This window comes from Rhea pennata, chromosome 2, assembly GCF_028389875.1.
Source record: "Rhea pennata isolate bPtePen1 chromosome 2, bPtePen1.pri, whole genome shotgun sequence".
In the NCBI taxonomy this organism is placed as follows: domain Eukaryota; kingdom Metazoa; phylum Chordata; class Aves; order Rheiformes; family Rheidae; genus Rhea; species Rhea pennata.
Genome location: NC_084664.1, coordinates 65968602 through 65981899, shown reverse-complemented (window position 1 = coordinate 65981899; position 13298 = coordinate 65968602). Strand labels below are relative to the sequence as shown.

The 13298-nt window shown below is 43.8% G+C and overlaps 1 protein-coding gene across 8 annotated transcripts in view; it reads right to left on the bottom strand.

The window, feature by feature from the left end:
- The window catches only part of FHOD3 (formin homology 2 domain containing 3), a 404460-nt gene extending 391733 nt beyond the window's left edge, over window positions 1-12727 (bottom strand). For all 8 annotated transcript variants that reach the window (XM_062569631.1, XM_062569632.1, XM_062569637.1 and 5 more), the window contains exon 1: window positions 12475-12727. In XM_062569631.1, the coding sequence (XP_062425615.1) occupies window positions 12475-12642 (168 nt within the window). In that variant the 5' untranslated portion in view covers window positions 12643-12727. The remainder of the gene's footprint in view (window positions 1-12474) is intronic.
- Window positions 12728-13298: the final 571 nt, after the last annotated feature.

The window sequence follows — 13298 nt, the reverse complement described above, 5'->3', positions numbered from 1 at the left end:
GGCCTTAAATATGTCCAGAGAAGGAGACTCCACAACCTCTCTGGGCAACCTGGTCCAGTGCTCCGTCACTCTCATAGGGGAAAAGTTTTTCCTTATATTCAGTTGGAACTTCCTGTGTTTCAGTTTGTGCCTGCTGCCTCTTGTCCTGTCACTGTGCACCAATGGAAAGAGTCCAGCCCAACCCCCCGACACCCTCCCTTCAGGTACTTATACACATTGATAAGAGCCCCCTCAGTCTTCTCTTCCCCAGGCTAAACAGGCCCAGCTCTCACAGCTGATCCTCAGAGGGCAGGTGCTCCAGCCCTCTGATCATCTTCATAGCCCTACGCTGGACTCCCTCCAGTAGCTCCATGTCTCTCTTGTCCTGGTGAGCCCAGAACTGGACACAGTACTCGAAATGAGGTCTCAGCAGGGCTGAGCAGATGGGGAGGATCACCTCCCTCCACCTGCTGGCAACACTCTTCCTAAGGCACCCAAGGATACCATTGGCCCTCCTGACCACAAGGGCACATTGCTGGCTCATGGTCAACTTCTCAACCACCAGCATTCCCAGGTCCTTCTCGGCAGAGCTGCTTTGCAGCAGGTCAACTATCCAGCTTGTACTGGTGCCTGGGGTTATTTCTCCCTAGGTGCAGGACCTGCACTTGCCCTTGTTGAACCTCAGGAAGTTCCTCTCCTCCCAGCTCTCCAGCCTGTCCGGGTCTCTCTGTATGGCAGCACAGCCCTCTCGTGTGCCAGCCACTCCTCCCAGCTTGGTGTCATCAGCCAACTTGCTGAGGAGGCACTCTGTCCCCTCATCCAGGTCATTGGTGAAGAAGTTAAACAGGATGGAACCCAGTACTGAGCCTTGCTCAGACCTCCACTTGCTACTGGACTCCAACTGGACTCCACGCCACTGATGACAACCCTCTGAGCTCTGCCTTTCAGCCAGTTCTCAATCCACCCCACTGTCCACTCGTCTAACCCACACTTCCTGAGCTTGCCTAGGAGGATGTTATGGGAGACAGTGTCAAAAGCCTTGCTGAAGTCAAGGTACCCAACGTTCACTGCTCTCCCCTCATCTACCCAGCCAGTCATTCCATCAGAGAAGTCTATCAGATTGGTTAAGCAGGATTTCCCCTGGGTGATTCCATGCTGACAACTCCTGACCACCTTCTTCTCCTCCATGTGCTTGGAGATGACATCCAGAACGAGCACTTCCATCACCTTCCAAGGATAGTGGTGAGGCTGATGGGCCTATAGTGGCCTGGGTCCTCCTTCTTGCCCTTTTTGAAGACTGGAGTGACACTGGCTTTCTTCCAGTCTTCAGGCACCTCTCCAGTTCTCCCAGACCTTTCAAAGATGAAGGAAATCATCTATCCATCCCCTCCCACACCCTGGGTGCCACAAGCCCATGTTCTGGTGGGCCTGGCAAGAAGGAATGGCTTTTGGCCAACAGTTAACACAGGAAACAGATCAAATATTTATTTTGCATTCCTAGTTCTTCCACAAACTTACTTAGAAATCCAAGAGCAAGTTAAGCCTTGTCTGTATTACAAGGGTTTTACTTTTTCTCTTGCACCAGTATAACTCCATTGGTTCTATGATGACGCACACAAGGGCTTTGAAGCTTTGACGCCACCTCCACACGATTTCACATAGAAACTCTTCATTCAGCAATTTAAAAATAAAAAATTAAATTAAATTAAAAAAAGAAGTCAGCTTTATGTGACCCAGTGCAAGTCTCACTGTTACTAACATTACATGTTTCTCAACTTGAAGGAATATAGGCACAAGTATAAAAGCCTTTCACTATTAGATTGCAATACCTAGCCTACATGTAGCTCCATTAGTAGCTTAGCTTTTCATTAGCACTGCATGGTATAGCAGTACGCTCTTTGCAAAGGGCTGTCCAGAAACAGCTTCTAAGAATGGAAAATGCGTAATCTTACTATTTCTATTTTTTAAACAAGTATTTTTCTTGCAAAACAATGGCATCTCTCTGGGCCATTTTTCTTTCACGATTATCTACAGTATATTATGAGAAGGGCAGGTACTGGTTACCCATAACTGCTGTTCCGCTGCACAAAGCATTCATCATTACACATTCGTGAATCAACAGTAACTAAGTATTACTAGTGTCAAAAACGTATTTGTTTCCTGGAGTAGGCTGACTCACAAGTACTTGCAAGATCAGTTTACAAGTGATGGTGGTTTGCATCTTCTGCTACAGTACAGGCTGTAATACGGAAGAACAGTGAGGGGAAGGGCAGGAAGTATAAGAGATGACACAAACTTTGCTTTACTGCTCAGTCCTTTATAATTGCTCAAACACCATGAAGTATTTGTATGAACATTCTGTAGCTGGAGATTTGCATTCACCTCCCTTCTCCACAACAAAAAGAAACTAAACATGGTAATTACTTTCAATGGCATCTGCTTAAGTAAATAGCTTTTTTCACTCTCATTTCTAAATCATAAGGGTGGACACTAATACGAGCACTGCTCAGGTCATGGCGTAATGGGGACAGCTTTAAAAATCTAGCCCAAAGCATTTAGGTTCCACTATAACAGCAAATAGTGGATTCAAATTCCCTGGTAAGGAGAGGAACAAGGTTATACAACATTGCTGTCACAGGGGTGCTAGGAACGTTCAAGCCAAGTCACTCAAATACTTCCCCAAACAGCTAATTAGAAGATTTTTACAACAGATTCCAGCAATATTTACCAGAGATGCTTGCAAGTGTAAGCGGTTTTCAGTTTATCAGAACAGATTCTTCTGCAAAATGGATGTCTTGACATTAATTCCCCCAATACCTTGTCATAAAGTTACAACTGATAAAGCACAGTCTACAAGAGATGCTAAATTCGACTAACAATCCGGTCATGACAATTCCTGTTTCTAGGCCAATAAAACTTTATAGACCTTCCCTCTTTCTCTGTTTCATATACAGTCACCCCAACTCCAGCAGCTTTCAGTTCTCTTAGGAATCCCAGTTTCAGAAATAATCTGAATCATGAGAATTCTTAGTAGCCAGATGGAGAAGGAGTATTCAACCAGTCATGTTTATTTTTAAGTAGACAAACATGCAGCCTGCTAAAACAGCATGCAGGAACAACTTCAGTATTAACCTCCTCTGACTCGCCTCAACAATACATTTGAGTATTGACTTATTTAGAAGAAAGGGTCAAATAACCAACATAAGAAAACAGAGAGGTATAATATTGCTTTAACTACATCTATATATTCACACAATTATTCAAGAAAGCAACCTTTTTATGCTAATAATTTGCTGTCACATTTCCTTTCTTGAGTTTAACATACAAACATAAAAACTGACTAGTTGCAGCCTGCCTACTTTAGTAGTTCCTTCGAAAGATATTAACTGAGGAAAAGTGGGGGGAGGGGAGGTTGAAAGGGAGAGGATTTTTATATTCATGTACATCTCCTAACTATGGTTTTTGTAAGTCAGTGCTCTCGGTTACTGTTTTTATTTCAAGCAATCTGATTTGGTGGATGGAGAGCATGATTGAAATCAATCTCCCTTGGGACTTCCTAAAATAACACTAGCTGATGACTACTAGCAAGATAGCAAGCTACTCCCTCCTTGTCAGCTGCATCTATCTTTCTGAAATACTTGCTGGAGTACCAGTGACAAACCATAACAATATAAAGGAAGTAAACATAGCTCAACTTACACTTCACTGAAAAGTATTTTTAATCTAAATTTTGTCACTCAAATCACACCTAACTATAATAATTTCCAAATGCCATGGTCTATTACAAGTGGCTTTCCCACAGAAGAACATCAGTCTAAAGATAGGATTCTTTAAATACCAGGTTATCATAATATTGAAAAAATATATAAATATTAAATATCTTGTTTTCTTCAAGTCCCCCAAAACTTTATACATTAAAATTTTAGTTAACAATGTCTTTAATACCAATATCCTTTTAATCACTAGAAGTCATATTTTTGAGCTTTTTCTCTGCAGCTATACAGACTAACTAAAAAGAAAGCAAGCTAAGATCTCCATGTCACACAGATGGCTTCACAAGTAGGACTGATAGGACCTAAGAGAAAAATAGTAATGTTTTAAGTGTAGCAAAAACAGTGACACCAGGATATGATCACCTATCCTTTAGGATATATACCATCAAGTAGCAATGACTTCCATATACTAGAACTGCTGCTGCACACTAACCAATAAAGCAAGGAAGATGAGTGACGCTGTACCTCATCACCAGGCTCCCAAGCCATTTAATCTTTTAATTTTGTTTTAGATGCAGCACGTTGTATTCTTCACCTGATTAATTAATCTAAAAGCATAATTCAGCAGCATTTGAACAGAGAAACACATCCTAACTCTCAGAATCTCTGTTCCCTTATCTTCTGAAGCATCAAGATTTTCTTTTATCCACACAACATTCACCTTCATCAGAAAAATGGCTTATTTTCCTTCTGAAAACAAAATTCAATCTAGAAGTTTCTCAAATAACTATATAAACACATACATATAAGGCAGAAAAATATCATGCTCGTTATGCACAAAAGGAAAACTGTACTGCTGTGTGCATACCAATATAGATAAAGGAATACAACTTGTTTAGCTAGACAAAGTGTAACATACAGCTTGTTATTTTTGTGGCTTAAGGCCACAAGGCCTCAATCTATGGCCTCCTCCAGTAATGTATACAATCATGTGTTACTTGGTTTTGTATTGCAACTTGTTTACTTATGCAGATTTTTCCTCCTCTTCAAGATATGTCAAGAGTTTAACTGTCATCACAAGACAACACAGTCTGTGTCCAGTTTGTCCAAACACAAAACACAATTCTGTCTTTAAAATACTCCAGAGCAAAAACTAAGAGGAGATGAAGCTACTTGTTCAGTTCCCAACTCTTTGCTCTTCAGCCTGCTAAGCACTAACATGCAAAATGATGATGGCTGTGAACAAGAGATTAATAAAATATTCTCTGCCCATTAATAATGACCAGGCACCCACATTCAAAATCAGTAGTTGGTCAGGACTAATACAAATAAATACTCTATTCACAAAATGAACTGAAGGTCAGTGGGTTCTAAAGTCAAGCAGTCATCCTGAAATTAAAAAAGAAAAGCTTTCTTTTAAGCATTCTTAAAATGCTGGTAATGATAGAACTACTTCCTTTTTAAGCATTTGGGATTGGGAACTGCAATACATTTTTTAATATATATGTGTTAAAGTGATGACATATGGAACGTGAACTTTAAAGTCTCACTCACCTTTACTTCAGTGATTTCATATGCCAGATGGCTGCAGATGTTTCTAGGTAGCTGAGCCTACTAGAGAACTCATGGCTACTTTTGTCCCAACTTGTTCCTCTGCTAAACTATGCAACAACATTCCTTGCTGTACTATTAATAACTGTAATACAATACTAAGTTAGTATTAATATAATGCAATCCAGGTGGTATAGAAAGTGATGACAGAGGTGTAGTAGCTGGCACCTTTTTCTCTGAGCCAGTAATGAAGTAATATCCTAGCACATGAGTAGAGCCTACTGAAGCACAGTTTATCAAAGAAGGCGTATAGCCCCAGTTCTGACCACTTGAGGTCACTGAAAGATTCACGGCACTTTTTGAAATGGTAGACGTGCTAACCCACCCTGGCAATATTCCAGCCAGCATAATTGCACTCTTTTGAAGTTTCAAATAGGTACAGTAACATTCACTTCCAGTCCTTACATATCTGTGGACCATTTAAACAGATGTTGCAGAGAAGTGTAAACATTTCAACAGCCAAGAAAGCAGACAGGAAAACTCACTAGCATTGTCACAGGTGACACATGATGGACAGGTGACAAGATGTGACTGCCGTCCTATGCCCAGTGACAGCACACATAGTGGCACAGGTATTCTAACGCTTCTCCTCACAACCCAGTGAACAAGATCGGATTAAAAGAAAAGGGACTACAATTTAGACCCTTGTTACCTGTAAGGTAGGACAGCTACAGAAGCACTGAAAAGAGAGAAAACTCCTACAGAGTTTTGTCTGTATTTGGAACAACGTGGGAAGAAGTGAGATGGCACTAGGCCAAGTCCCACTTGTTCAAGTTCACACTCTCATCATTCCTTGACTAACACAGATACAGACCAAAGTCTATTTAAGGGTGGACTGCAATACCGTAATCTTCGTAAAGCACTTTTTGAAGAGTTTGGAAGAAAAGGAGATATCTACAGCTAGGTTTGAAATAAATCTTCAAAATTTGTAAGTGCATGTACAAGACTTAAGGAATTGTAACAGTGAGAACTAATTTCTTGTTTACCTTCTCCTTTGCTTGATTGCAAGTAGTCAGTAAATGTATGCTACTGTGAGTTTCCAGATGCCGCACGTGACTAATCTGTGATTTAAAAACTTAACAGTACTCTAAGAACTAGCTGACATCATGCTTTCTTCCATCTTCCTTAAAATCGGGTTCTACAAAGACTCTTGAGCTATTAGCAACTAAACGAATAGAAGCCCACAGAACAGAAGTGTCAAATTCAGTAACTAGAGCCTTCATATATATCCACTGCTTTTACAATGCATTTTTGAAGCCTAAAGCAAATGCCTAAATTGAACTACAACTTGTCAAAAGTCATACCTTGCAAAGAACTTAAAAGACCTCTCACATTAAACAATCTGAGTATAAATGCTGAAAGCCTAGCATTTGATATTTACTTGGATCTGCTGTACTGGGATCTTCCTTTCTTTGAAGGCCCATACTGCAGAAGATAACAAGCCAGAAAATGAACTGCTTTTCACAGTTGTGCTTCTAAACATGTGTTCGTATTGCCTCAGAACAGCATTTTTCATACTGATCTCTGATGTGGCTCATGCTTTCAAGTCAAAACACAGAGCTGGATTCTATCCTTTTTACACTGGTAAAACACTTCTGTAGAAAATTCAAACATAGATGGTCACAGAAGAGTGAATCTTTTGAAGCATGGGACTTTGTAAACTCCAGAAATACTTTGCTAAATGTAGAGAACTTTGAAAACTCACTGGAAATACCGTTCCATTTTATCCCCTCTTCTCTTGAATAAGGCCTTGCCTTGACAGCTGCCTCACCTCGACAGCGCTTGACTAAAATATTCCTCAACCACCTCAACCCATCCCTTAGCCCTGATACCTGCAGGAGATAAGTCAGTTTCCCATCTCTGTGAGACCTTTTTCCCAGGTAGGACAATCTTCTAACTTTCATCTTCTATAGCTAAACTCCTGCAAAGAGCATAACAATCAACCCCCAAAAAATGCTTCCTTCAGAGAATGGTTTTTCTGCTTACCCCTACATCCAGCAGGATCAGGATCCAAACAATTCTCTCCTCCTCTTCTTCTGCATAGCCTCTGTAAGCTAAGGTATTTCATAATACAACTGTGCTTCAAGGAAACCAAAGGAATGGAAGCCAGTTGGTAGGTTTTCTGCTCTCAGAAAAGCTGAAGTCTACACCAGGATATTTCCTGGCATTGAGTTCAATGCCAGGCCTGAGCTCAGTGCCAGGACACAACCCAGTGAACAGTCTCTGCTATCAGTTTACATCCACCACACCCCAGAATCAGCCATTGGCCTTTAATGTAGGGTTAAATCACTATGGTTGAAGATGGAAATTTGGATAGTTTGTTTATGAACGAAACTCTGGAATCTGTCTAGTGCTCATTAGATTTATTTGCTTATGCCACTTTTTTTCTGCATGACACTGTTTCTTACTTAAAAATTTTTGGAAGAGATTTGAACACAGAAGTTGCCTCCAGTTTTCTCAGAAAAGAGAAGAGAGGTCAGAACAACTTTCCTTATACCATTATATCTCTCTCTTTCCACCGGGACCATCACTACACCATATGCAGTATGTGAGTTTTGTTTTTTTGTTTTGGGTTTTTTTTGTTTTGTTTTGGTTTTTTTTTTTTTTTTTTTTTTTTTTTTTTTTTTTTTTTTTGCTTTTCCACTATTATTCAAAGTATGGCCATTACATTTCCTTCCTAAATTAAAAGGCATAATTTCCTGTATTATTATTGACATTTATTTCTCACAGAGCTGCCCTGACACTGAATGGTACAGTGGGATGTGAAAACAGAGTACGGTAACATACTCAGCATGCTGTAATTATATGAATAAGTTTGGAAGATCTCTAAAAAAAGCATGCCACTTGACATTGGCCACGTATATATATCCACTCTCCTGAATGACCCTGTGTCAGCAAGTCAGAAGTATCAAGTAACTCAAAGCAATTCAAAACCAACAAATCCAAAGTACCAAATTAGATTCAACTAACATTATTGGCACTAGGCCTGAACCACAAACTTAGATTCAGTTCTTAATTTTCCCAAGGTTCACAGGAATGGGCAAAAGGGACATGTGAATTCTGACTCCAGATTAGATCCATTTCTTGTTAGTACAATGGATACTGACAGACACCTATAACATAGAGAAACAAGGCAGTAAAAGCCAGATCCAAAATGGCACTGTGGCCAATTAGATCTGTAAGAGCAACCCACACAGGCTGTAGCATGGCTTAGTTACTCAACAAGAATTTTTAGACATCACTAAAAATATTACAGTAGAACTCGTGGCACCTATTGCATCTACATGTGTCACCATCTTGGTGAAATTAGCCCCTAAGCATGCTAAACTACATGTGACACACAAGGTGAACATTCCTGACAGCAGTGACTCTGTGGAATTTGGCACATGTGCTCCAGGCACACCTTTACACACACGGGGCAGAACAGAGCGCCATACAACATAAGTATTTTCATCCAAAAAATATGGCTGTAGGAAAAGGTGTGTGTATGGAGAAAAGTAGGAACACATGAAGGGGAAGAGGTTACAGTTAGGCATATAATTCCACGGGAAAGGAGGACTGCAGATGTCTTTCTCCTCAGTTTACTCTATCAGTTGGTTTATCTGCTTCACATCATCCACATATTTAATGCATTCAGGGTAGTAAATCCCATTCCTAGTCAGTGTTCATGGATCTTAGTCATCTAGCTCTTGTGCATTCGTCCACAACAAACTCAAAACACTGCCAATCAGAAGATACTTTACAGACGAAGGCTTGCTTCCAAATCCAATTATATTTCTAAATTTAAAAAGAAGAAGAAATAAAACCAATCTATGAAATCAAGAGTTGTATTTCCAAACAACCGGACTGAAAAAAAATGCTGTGCTTTGGGGTCAAACTGTAACATTTGTTGGTTACAAAAAAGCTAGTAATTCTAGGAAAGCTCAATATGTCAAAATATTTTTCATTTACATTCTAAAGGATTTATTTAATAACTTATTAATGTATTAATAACTTACAATATACATATCATTTTCTTATTAACCACAAAAAATACTGTCATCAGTAGAAACTTCAGCTCATTAATGATGGAATCTTATATCCACTGAAGTCAACTGGATTCCCTCTACTGACTTCAGACTATTAAGCATATGTCACAGCCGTACATCATTTACACAGAGATACACAAACCACTGAGTGATCTGAAAGCAGCAAACTGGCACTTTGCTTTCAGAGAATAAGCAAATATCCATTTAAGGCAAAAGATAACAAATCTAAAATTGATGAAAGAAAACAATCATAGATCACTCTTCTGCAGGACTCACTGACAAAAAGGCCAACAGTTCAGATGATTTCAGGAATGATTTAGACATGGGTGTTACTACTTCTCTGAGCTATGAACTCCTAAGTCTATTTCAAAATACTTGGCATGAGTCACCATCAAGATATTAAATGGATCATTAATCCATTAGCTCACTAATTTTCAAACTAATTAATTAATCACTCAAACCCCTTCTATGTCAAATTGAACTGACACCTGAATTTCACCCTACGCTGCTTTGACAGCTGCATTCCTCAGAGATCACAGGGTTCAGGACAAACTCTGAAGTGGGGGAAAAAGCGTTCTTGTTCAAGTAATGGGGTGATCTTCTTCTAGAGAAGATCAGGGGAATACTCTTGAGGAAAAGCTGAAAAAAAAATCTTCCCTTGCCCTCATCTCCATAAAGAAAGTAGAAAGCATTTCCTGAAAGTGACACACGTCAATCAATTCTACAAAACCACAAAAACAAGTTATCTAATCATAATCAAAGAAAAGTTGTAGTAATAGCGAACACATAGAAAGAACTACACTTTAGATATATCCAGTAAAGGTAAACAAGCCTAATCAACTTTCTCTTGCCTTTTTAGGTAAAATGTAAGAGAACACCAAGAGACATAATTAAGGCACTCTAGAAATAGGCCCTGATTCTGCAGACACAAAGGTAACTTTAACCATGTAAACACATTTCAGTGAACCTACCCACAAAATTAAAATAGCAGAAACAAATGCTTGCAAGAGTCAGAACCTTAGAGTAACAAGTCATGGGGGCAGGAACTGCCTTTAGCAGAGTAGCTGTCTTTGAATAACCAATTTTATAGCAGCACTAGAGATTTACATCATCTTTCTTCCAAAGTCCTCAAGTCTACTTTAAAAACTTCAGCTAAACTTCAAAAACACATTGTGCACTGAAACAGAGGGCAAGAGTTAAATGTATAGACATGACAATGGATTTGGGTGGTTCCTAAGCACTAAACTCTGGTAAAGGCTAGCAAATGGTTGTAAAAAATGCCAAGACAGTATTCAAAGGAACATAAAAGTAAAACACTACACACTGGAACACTCTTGAAAATCAGGCAGAATTAACTGCACATGCAGATTTGAAACTATCTTTTTATTCTAATTTATTAGGTATATCAGAATCTATCCTGTCCTCCTCTTAGTTTTGACTGCAAAAAAGCGCCTTCTTTGGGAACAATGGGACTAGGCTCTGAATTGGGACTCCTGAGCACATGAAAACAGAATTGACCCAGTGCACCAAAAACTTCCAAAGTTTTTGTGCATTAGGCAGAGCTCTGCTCTCTGGATGCTGTATCCTTGGCAACTATTATGCAAGAAACTGTTCTACAAATACAAAACTTCTGCCTGCTCCAAGGGCTTTTCTCTGAAATACTTTTATTGGGTTTTGGATATCCTTAAAGCTAAGAGCACACACAGCCCTTTGTCATCCTCCCGCGAGCTCCCAAGAGCAAGATATAATGCAACAAGTGATGTTAAGAGAGTATTTTCCTCCCACTCCATGAGAGAGAGAGAGAGAGAGAGTTAGAGAGAAAGAGTTAGTTTTACAACTTTTACTCTGCTTTCTTCCATAAAAAAAAAGAACTGGACACTTTTCCTATTTTCTTTAGCATATTCTACAGAACTAATATACAGATATAAGATAAAACAATAAGGAAGAAAGTGATGAAAGGACATTATTATTATGTCAATCAATGGCATTGTTTTGAAAATCTAAAATTCAAGTATCATGCCTGGGTGCCTGACTTGAGAGGCGCAATTACAGATGCCAGCATACGTATTAGAAGAAGTATGCAAGAAGAGATAGGTAAGATTTTACAACGGTTGTGGCAGCAGCATGCAGCAGCTCTTCACAAGGGTGACTAGCAGTATCAATTGTTTCAAGGACAGCAGACATACTGCTATTTTTACCAAAGCCCTTGCTGTAACTGTCTAGCTCCTAAAGCCTTACTACAGCAAAGCTCAAATCCTGCCTGCATGAATGTGCTCCTCACAGCTCAGCTGTCCATCCTGCATAATAACTTATTTCCCAAATCCCACAGTACTCAGAAGGGATGTCTAACAAGGGACAGGCATGTCATATTCGATACTCGACTAGGTGTTTGTGCCCCCCCTCCCCCCCCCCCACACACACACCCTGATTGCGCGTCCTTCGAGGTTTTTTGGTGGGCGAAAACATCAGCGCCGCGGGGCCTCGCACCTCAGCAGCGCTGCCCCGGGCAGGTGCCGCGGCCCAGCCGGGCTGAACCGCCCGGGCCGTCACATGAGAGCAGCAACCGAAGTCCGCGGGGCATCTCCCCGGCAGCCCTTAAACCAACATACGGCCGGAGCGACGGGTTAGAGTGGCTGGGAAGAGCCCCCAGCGCCGGGCGAGTCCCCCCGCCTTCCCTCGGCCGCGGCGGCCCTTCCCGCCGGGCGCCCGGGCCCCGGCCCGGCTCTGCGGCAGCTCTGCGTCCCGCTCCCGGTGTTCTGGGCTTCACTGTTATTTTACCGCTACTAGGGGCTGCGCGGAAGGGGCAGCCTTTCTCCCCGTGAGCTCCGCCAGCCGCCGGGATGGCGGCGCCGGCTGCGGCTCTTTTTCCCCGCAAACCGCCTCCCGGCCCGGCGCCCCCGGCCCCACACCGCCCTCTCCCTTCACCCCATCCCCTCCCTCAAGGCCCCCGGCCCGCACAGCGTAGCCCCCTGCCGCTTCCCAACATCCCCCCCCCCCCCCCCCCACACACACACACACACCGCCGCCCACGCAGGGAAGCTTCCACCAGCCCGACCCCGCACGGCACGAAAATAAAATAAAATAAAATAAAGCGCGAGGCAGCATCGAGGCGGCGGAGGCAGCGCCTGCCGCGCCCCCCTCACCTTCTGCGGGGCGCGGAGGAGGCGGTGCACGGCGGGCAGCTGGGTGGCGAGCGGGATGTCCTCCCGGAAGGTGTACAGCGGCGGCCGGGTGGGCTCGGGGAAGTTGGTGCTGTTGAAGGGGTCGGTGTCATCCAGGAACTGCACCCGGCAGACCAGCGTGGTGGCCATGGTGCGGCCATGCAACGGCGCGGCCGAGTGGCGGCGAGCGCCGGCAGAAGCGCAGCCCCCTCGGCGCGGGCAAGCCGGCGCCGCACGCCGGCCGCGGGGCTGGGAGGCGGCCCTCCCCCGGCGGCCGCAGCTCCCCCCGCCCGGCGCCGCTTGGCAGCCGCCCGGCTCCCCGCCTTAGCGGCGCGCAGCGCGCCCAGCAGAGCGAGCGAGCGAGCGAGCTCAGCGCCGCCGCGCCGAGGGGCAGCGCCCCATGGCCGCCCCTTCCCTCCCTCTCCGCCGGGATCCACGCGCCGCGGGCGCCCTTCAGGCCGAGCGGCCGGCGAGCAGCGGCGGCGGCAGCTCGCCCATGCCCGCCCGCAGCGCGCCGAGCGGGCAGCAGGACTGCCGCGGCCGGCGCAGGCAGCCGGGCGGCGAGCGCCCCCCCGCGGCCGCCGCCGCCACCCAGCGACCCCTGCCCGCGGCGGGAGGCAGAGCCCGACCGCGATCCGCCGCCGCGCCGCGGCGAGGCGAGGCGGCAACCTGGTAACCCCTGCGCCGGCGGCGACGGCGCCGAGGCAGAGCCCCTCCGCCACCCCCCCCCCCCAGTAGCTGTTGTGGAGGCGCCTCTCCTCTCCTCCCCACCCCCACCCTTACCCTCACCGCGGGCCGAGCGACCG